The sequence below is a fragment of the Medicago sativa genome, chromosome 8 (assembly GCF_051527215.1).
Source record: "Medicago sativa cultivar Bolivia chromosome 8, Bolivia_mono, whole genome shotgun sequence".
Taxonomy (NCBI): Eukaryota; Viridiplantae; Streptophyta; class Magnoliopsida; order Fabales; family Fabaceae; genus Medicago; species Medicago sativa.
The window spans coordinates 19,673,806-19,682,782 of NC_140756.1; the positions used below are offsets into that span (position 1 = coordinate 19,673,806).

An 8,977-nucleotide genomic window follows, 5' to 3' on the forward strand; every position below is an offset into this window, starting at 1 on the left:
TTTCATGCAACAGTAGACACCTAGTGCACATTGTCTAGATAGATATTGAACACTACTACAGAAGGTTAACTTACAGAACAGTATTAGAAAAGGTTAACTAACTCAACAATATCACAGAAGGTTAATTGACAGAACAAAAGCCCCAAAAGAAGACATTGACAGAACAATATTACAACAGATGAGGATTCGACATCTAAAACAAGTCAAAGATACCAACTGCAATAAAAAGATTACAAATTGGAATCCGCATGTGTGTCACTGTCTGATGGTGAGCTCGGCCCTTAGGTGCAGAACGCCATTAATGAAGTAAAGGCAATCCTCAGCCATGAACGAAGTCCATGGAATCGCAAACAAGTTTCTGTAGCCAACAGCCTTGCCACCTGTGAATGTGTAATTGCCTTTGTATTTGCTAACAAACTCCTCTGTTGGTCTTGACCTTGCCGCAAATTCATAGTCCACAGTGAAGCTCACTGATCCCTTTTCCTGCATTCCCAAAAACAGCCCAAAGCAATGGAAAGAACTTTGTTGATCCATGTTACAATGTGCTGACAGAAAAAACCCTTGTCCACCCAAGTGAAATGCCTGAGAATAAACCCGGCCAGACGGGAACAAATTGGAACACTCCTCCCGCTTTAGATCCAAATATACTACACACTGCTGGCGTGGAAGTTCAAATTCAACCACCTTGACAGGACGATATTTGTATGCCCTCTCCAAGAAACGACGGCTCGAGCAAGCAGGCTCTTCAGCTGCCAGTGACCGTTGGCGATGTGGAACCTCTGCCTTGAAAAATAGAGCCTCAAGGACAAGCTTGGATGAAACATCATGTTCAAAGTCACTACAGGTTAAGACCTTCTTAAGCTTTCGGCAGGTCATATGAGGGAAGCGGATAAATCGTGCAAGCCGCGAGCCTAGGACTTCTCGCCTATCTTCCAGATTGCCGTACTGGTGTCTAGCCCACTTCAGCACAAAGTCATAAACAGCATCTTCTGATGCAACCTGGAGATCATCACTAGATAATATTGCCTCTACTCCGGCTAGGGGCAAGTTCATAACCTCGTCCTGGAACCTGGTCATATACATGATGTATAATTATTAGCATTTAGCCAATGATATTGAGATGAAGCCAATGAAAAACTACAAAAGAAACATGTGTTTTTTTCTAAAGAATGGAAAGTTAGAAGGTAAAAGAGAAATAGATGTTTCCTGAAAGACTTTTTGTCATGGAATCCAACAATAGAGAAATGTGTATAACTATGAAGTTGACTATTCAAAAGTAACAGCCGTTCACAAAAAGAAAGAGTTCCTGACAAGTCAATAAATGTTTTGCAACCCCCCCCCCCCCCCCCCCCCCCCCCCCCCCCACCCACCTCTCTAGTCCCTGACAAGTCAATAGAAAGAACTTCTTAAAAGAGAAAAGGAAGTACTGTATAGGAATTGCTAGAAGAGAAAAAAAACATGAGAGTTTGCAGCGCTTGAATCTAAGCTAATGCAATTGAAATTAAATAAAAAAACAAACACTTGCTTGGTTATATCCTTGTATCGGCTAGCAAGATACTGCTTTGCCGCATCAGTTAGTGGTTGAACTGCATCAGCCATTAAGACACTAGATGGCAGCTCCAGGTAAAGCAATGCAGATTCAGGTGTCATTTGCATATTTCGCAACAACCGACTACAATATCTCATGCATGAAGCAACTTCAAATTTATCGGCAGCCATCAAAACATCCAGCAAACCAGGTGCTGTCTTAATGCTCAATGTGTTACTGTACATAAAGTTTAGTAGCTCCATGAGAGCAGCTTCTTCTGTAACATGCAAAAGAAGTATAGCACGTTTAGGTGACTATTTGAGGGCAAATAAAATGATAAGGCAAAAACTATAAAAAGTTCACATCAATGTTTATACCAGAAGCATTAATTCTGAGGGTGACATGTCTCAGTTCCGATTCCCTCATCCCATTCGAAAAAAGCTGCAAAAGGTAAATAAACACTGCTAAGAAAACATATTTTTGGCAGAACTATACAATGTACAATATAAAGATATAGAGAAGTTGGTCTACCTTATAGAAGAAAGGGCTTTTAGCAGCCAAGATCGGAGAACTGATATGTAGGGTTTTAACTCTAACAACTGCAGGTTCAGAGTAATCCATGCCCAGGTTGGGTTCATCATTGTCATTTACAGCCTCATCACCTATGTTAACATTTTCAAAATCAGACGTGTTCACATTTTCAAAATCAGACATGTCATGAACAGCCTCATCACCTAAGTCATTTACAGCCTCATCACCTAAGTCATTTACAGCCTCATCACCTAGGTTAACATTTTCAAAATCAGACGTGTTCATAGAGTAATACTGATAGCTTCATACTCGACGAAAGAAAACATTTTTCCCACTTACAAGCAAAGGACAATATCATGCTTTCTGTAACATAATAATTTCCTTAGTAAATTATACCCTCATTTCATATATTGATAGCGATGATCTTCAAAATCATGGCATTTCGTTGAGAAATGTAGTGTTTTCAACCCCACTATAAAACAAGAACTTACTATGCAGCAATGAAATGGAAGATACAAACAAAGGGGCATGAAATATATAAACAACGGGGCAATAGGGGAGAGAACAAGTAAGAATCTCTTAAACCTAACAAGTAATAACTCATATATTGCGCAATTAAGATAATACCAGAAGGGGATTCTTCAACCATTGCAACAACTTCTTCCTCCTGATTTTCAGAAGCCACACAATCATCCATGTCAGGTTGGTTCCCATTCAAAATCTGCTCATCTGGCAGATCCCCAACTGCAAACAGAAGACCATATAATATCAGGTTACAACGCTGCATAATGAGAAAATAAACAAACCAACACAAACATTATCCAACATACACAAAAATATCACATAAAACCCAAGCATCCATCCATTAAAAGAACCAAGCTTTTTTCTGTAACTTTGGACCCAGTAACAATCACTTTCAAATTTCTACTTACGCAATACATTTCCCCAAAAATCACACCACTCCCCAGATTTATATTTACATTTGGTAGCATCCCATTAACAGAAAACATACACAAATTTGTGTTTTCCCTTCCAACCAATTTTTTCTTCAAATAGTGATTTTTTTCTTTCCTAAAAACATCTACAAATCTAAAACCAACCTATTTTCATTTTCATCACTGAATAACCTAGAAACCCTAACAAATAAACCCATAATTAAAAAAAACATTTTTCATCAAACTAAACCAACCCACAATAAATAAACAATTTTTCATCAAATTAAACAAACTCATCAACAAAAATTTCAATTTTTTATCAAAATAAACCAACCCAGCATTAAAAAAATCAATTTTTCATCAAAATAAACAAACCCATAACAAAAAATCCAATTATTCAACAAAAATGAAAACCTAGATAGAAAAATACCGTTTTCTTTCTTGATATCTTCACGTCTCCTCTTCCGATGCCTCGCCCAATCAGCAATAGAGGTACAATTTTCAGAATCAGGTTGAGGATCAACTGAATCGGCCATGATTTCAATCCTCAAAACCCTATCAGAGAAATTACTATCATTGAAAGCAAATCCGAAATCGGCGTCGGAGCTAGAACCACCGTGAGCCCATTCAGATTCCATCACCGTAACCGGATCAAACAGATCGGAATTCAAATCCTTCATGAATGAAGAATAAATTAGAGAGACGGAGAAGAGGGAACGGAAAAAACCCTAAGATAAGGTTGGAAATTGAAACGAAGTGGGTTTTAATATAGAAGATTGTGAAAAATGAAAAAACCGTTGTAATAACAAAAATTTGTTTCAATATATGTTTGAGGAAATGAAAAAATGTGTTTAACTCCTAAATATACTAATATTCTTCTGGTTCATTGACAACACAATTTTGTGTAATTATTTTTTCTTATCAGTTGCATTAAATATGTTTTTACTCCATTTTTTTTACTAATGTTTTTATCCTAAAAAATGTTTTTACTCCTTCTATAAGACTTTTTTTAAAAGATTTGTTTGTCCTAGATCTTCATATTTATTATTCTTTATTTTCATTTTAAGTGTTGGTTATTTATATTTTTTAATTGTCATTTGAAGAAAATTTATGTTCCTATTCCTAAATACTCCATCCGATTGCATTATAAGGAAAAGTCAACTTTTTAGATTCATATATAGACTAAATACATCATTTATTGAATGAACTTAAAAATTTAATTTTTGTTTATAATAGTGACCGGAGGGAGTATAAAGATGTGTTGATCTGTTAAGTATTAGACAGAACAACACAACATTAGACATAACAACACTCGGCAAACTTTTATCGTATTAAATAATTTTTTATTTTATACGATTTTTGATGGACAAAAGATTATTTTGGTATTTTAAACTATTTGTAATTGAGACAAAAAGTTATGTTTTGGTTTAGTAAAGGACAAAAATTATATTTTTGTCATATCTCTTACCTCCGGTTTGTCACGTCTAAGAAACTGTTTTACAAATAATATTGTACAACTAGAGTTGTCTTTTTTTTTTTTAATGGTGGCCGGGGTTTGAACCTCGGACTTTGCATATTTTATGCATTATCCATACCAACTGAGTTAAGCTCACGATGACACAACTAGAGTTGTCTTGTGTTGTGCTACATTTTTTAGCACATCAAATACACCATAAGTCTCTACGCAATATAATAGGTGGATTTATTTATTGGGAAATGTTAACCACATTGTCACTGGTTAAAGAGTTAAATATATTAGTATCTTGCATTGAAATTTGTGCTGCCATTGCATTAAAAGCTTAAAAAGTGATCTTTTTAACTTAAAATTTCCACTTTTTGTTTCCTTAACCAGTGCCCCGGGACACTGGTATTTTCTTCAAACACATTATTTATCTATGTCCTTAAGTGCTACTAATATTTTTTCCCACGTACAAAATATACGCATTATATTTATTGATTAACTTTTTACTCCATCTGTTTCAAAATGAGTGTCGCTTTAGCCAATTGCACACATATTAAGGAATGGAAAAAAGTAGTCAAATGTCATAGCAATTTTACCAAATTATCCTAATTAACTATTGGTTTGTTTTTCATTAAAGAAAAAATAATACTTTGAAAGTAGTGTAACATAATATTAATTGAAGGGTACAATTGAAAAGAAAAAGTTATTATTGCATTGGAAACTGAAAGTGACATTCATTTTGAAACAATTTTTTTGGCTAAAACGACACTCATTTTGAAACGGATGGAGTAATATATTTGAAAAGGGTCAAGGTTGCGTTTAATAAAAGACAAGGGGCATAATTGTCAAAATTGTTAGGTCAAACGTCGTGATCAGGGTCCAATACACATCTCATCTACTTGTGTATGTGGGTTTCAATAATTATTTGTTATTTCGTTTATCTACCAACAACAAAAAAGACATAAGGAATAATAAATAAGTAACAGTATTAGAGATAAAAGGTACCATTTCTAAAATTTAGGCTTAAATGTACTTTTGGTCTTCTTATTTTTAAAAACCTAAGTTTTGGTCCCCTTATTTAACTTTTTCGAAAGTATGGATTGGGACCTTAATATCAACGACCTGTTTTATGTAAAAGAAGCTTATGAGTTGATATCTAATTTTGAAGTTGTAGCATATTACTCTTTGTATTAAGTTAGTTGGAACAATTTGGCTGTTGAAGATTTTGTTATTTGCGAGGAGATTACTAAATGATTGGATTCCAACAAAAATTAATTTGAATGAAACATTCAAACATTTATTTGTTTATTGTCATGTTGCTGGTAAGTTATGATCGGATGTTCTATCTTGGTTAGGTATCAATGTGCGTTGACAAACGAGAGCTTTTGTCATATAACACAATTTATAAGTTTGGTGTATCATGGAATGCAAGTACGCACATTGAAAGCACATCGTAACCATATGTGGTTTACAAAAATTTGATATTTTGAAAATATTAATCGAGACGAATCTAACAACATCTTATATGCTATATTTTGTTTTTATATATTAGTAGAAAAATAGAATCAATGCATGTTACATGAATAGTGCAAATATTCTAAATAGGTCAAGTAATATGGGACGGAGGGAGTATATATCATCTTTTAGCATTTTCAAAAGAAAATTGAAATTTCGGTCCCCATCTAATTTTTTATCCCCATCTTTTGGCATTATATGATGTGGTCTACTTATTTCTGGCAATGCAAATTAATTTGTCATCCTATATTCCGATTGAAAATTAAAATATAAATTCATATTTCTACCAACAAAAAATACTACACTTAAAACTCTATAAATTAATAATGTCAGGACCGGAGAAATTTATTAATTTAGAGAGTTATTAATTTATCGATAAATTAATAATTATTAATTTAAAGAGTTTTTAAGTAATTATAATGTACTTACCAAAAAAAAAAAGAATTACGTTGCGGCGAACCTTGGGACTCAACGTAAATTAGTAACTACTGTATTCATATGCATTGGAAATCAATAATGACTTTTGAAGCATAGTAAATGTAAACAAGAGGAACAAATGTGTTCAATGTATTCTTCATATATTTTTTTTTTCAGTTTCTATGAATTATTAATTTATGATTTTCTTGGGACCGAAAATTATAAAGGGATCTCCCGAAAAATTATTATCTTATTATTTTATCGACTTTTTCAATTTTTTACATTGGCCCAAGTCGGAACCGGACAAATTTATTATTTTAGAGAGTTTATTAATTTACCGAGTATTAAATTAAAGAGTTTCTGCTGTAATTAAAAGTCATGGACTTCCCCTAAAAAAATACTCGTCATATTGGACTGGTCAGCTATGTGGAGGCCGCGCGTCCTCGTGAATTAGAAAATTGGAAAATTCTAGGACACGTGGTTGGTAATGTTACCTCTATTTACTTACTACTACTATTGCCAAGATAGAATAGAGAAATTTTGAAAGTTCACATTAGTGTGTATGCTTTCTTTAGACGGGTTCCACTTGTGTACCATTGGTCAATTTATGTTATATAACATTGCCCAATCAAGGTGTGCCACGTGGCACACCTTTTTTTTAAAAAAAAAAAATTCAATTAAAAGCTGAAGGGGAAAACACGTGAGTAGAAAACTGGGAATCCCTCTTCTCCTTTTCTCCCCTACGACATCCCACCATCAACTTTCTCTGCCTCCGCCGCCGTCCTCCTCTCCGCCGACCACCGTTCCTCTTCTTTTTCTCCCCTGCGACAATCTTTTTTTCAAAATTTGATGAATTTGATTTGGAATGGATTTTGAGATTCATTGAGGGAAAACAATTAAAGCTGATTTGGTTCTAGGTGTCAAACCTCACACTGATAGATCAGGAATCACAGTTCTATTACAAGACAGGGATGTAGAACCTCAAACTCAGCATGACATGAGAAGAGAACTCAAAATGTTAAATTGTAAGAGAAAGATTAGAGCCATAAAAAAACAAAAAGAAGAGGGAGTAGACTAAAGTTGATCACTGGCCTTTTAACCGGTGATGTAGATTTTGTTGGTTTCCTGTGAAATAATGAATTTCATAGTGTTGTGTTATAATGCTTGGCGGGTATTAACATTATGGCCTCTGTGTTTCTTGTGTTGGTCACTATTTTACTTTCTATAAATCATTCAGAACAGCTTCAATCCTCACACTCTCAAACTCTTTTAAGAATTCAACAGCAACTGAGAATAACTCCACAGATTTAAGCAATTGGAAAAACTCCACAGATTTTTGCTTCAGCTGGTTTTTGAAAAGGAGAAGAGGGATGCGTTTTTACCTTTTCTCAGTCTTTTACTCTCACGTGTTTTCCCCTTCAGCTTTAATTGAATTTTTTTTAAAAAAAAAAAAGGTGTGCCACGTGGCACACCCTGATTGGGCAATGTTATATAACATCAAAATGGCCAATGTTACACAAGTGGAACCCTTCTTTAGACTAGTGTGTATAAACTTTTTTGTTGATAGAATCATGTGTGTGTGTGTGTGTGCGCGCTTTTTTATGGAATACAAGTGTGTATAGTTTAAACATAGGAATAGGAACGATATTAGTGGATAGGATTTCTTAAAAAAAATAATCTAGTGATGTTTAAGTATGACCGTATACATTTCTGATATATGCTTGGAACTTTACATGATTTAAAGAATGTGATGTGATGTGAAAGAAAAATAAAAGATTGTTAACGACTCTTGTATTGTTAGGAGATACAACATTACATGTCCTCGTGAGCTTAACTCAGTTAGTAGGAACAATGCATAATATATGCAAGATGCAGGATTCAAACCCCGACCACCAAAAAAAAGATACAACATTACATAATCAGCCATCTTTAAATCATGCATTGACTAACGAGCACACTTTCATCATCTTTGAATTTAGTTTTCAAGTAGCTTCTCACCATCAGGTGAATCTCCTCATTCAACCATGACTATTGGAATTTTATTACTCCTCAAGGATTTGACGTCTCGATCAACTATACAGATCGACTCATGCTGATAAGTCGAGTCTGACTTCAAATCTATGGTTTCTAATTCCACTGGTTGAAAAGGATCTGGTATGAATTTCTTCAACTGAGAGACATGAACTAATACGTCTGAGTATCTGAAATGGTCTAGTATACCTCAGGTTGAGTTTCTATATCCTAAATACTCCTCGTAACCCCAACTTAGGTGTACCTTTGAGAAGACATGACCGTCTTCGCTAATACTCTAAGGGTCTCCTCTTATTATCGCATAACTCTTCTGTCAACATTGTTTCGTTCTTATATTTTCCTGGATAGATTTAACCTTTAAAGTGGTCTCCTGGAAAATATATGGTCTCAATAACCCTTATCTCCGACTTCTACTCGACATAAAAGAGTCCTACACTTCCGCCCATACAACGCTTCATATGGAGCCCTTCTTATGCTGGAACGATAACTATTGTCGTTGGCAAGCTCAATCAGAATTAAATGATTACTCCAGTTTCCTCTGTGTTCCATAAATACAAG

General features: G+C 34.5%; 1 protein-coding gene across 3 annotated transcripts; it reads right to left on the bottom strand.

Moving 5' to 3' along the window:
* On the bottom strand, nt 1-3,825 carry LOC146897619 (BTB/POZ domain-containing protein POB1-like). 3 transcript variants are annotated; one of them, XM_085738759.1, is made up of 7 exons: nt 3,425-3,825; nt 2,687-2,803; nt 2,263-2,310; nt 2,060-2,190; nt 1,906-1,969; nt 1,526-1,805; nt 1-1,069 (listed from the first exon to the last, which is right to left on the bottom strand). In XM_085738759.1, exons 1-7 carry the CDS (start codon nt 3,672-3,674, stop codon nt 256-258), a joined length of 1,704 nt encoding a protein of 567 aa, XP_085594885.1. In that variant the 5' UTR covers nt 3,675-3,825; the 3' UTR covers nt 1-255. The 3 variants fall into 3 exon arrangements, with proteins under 3 accessions (XP_085594885.1, XP_085594886.1, XP_085594884.1); XM_085738760.1 differs by lacking the exon at nt 2,263-2,310; XM_085738758.1 differs by having other exon boundaries at nt 2,060-2,310.
* Between the last annotated feature and the right edge of the window lie 5,152 nt (nt 3,826-8,977).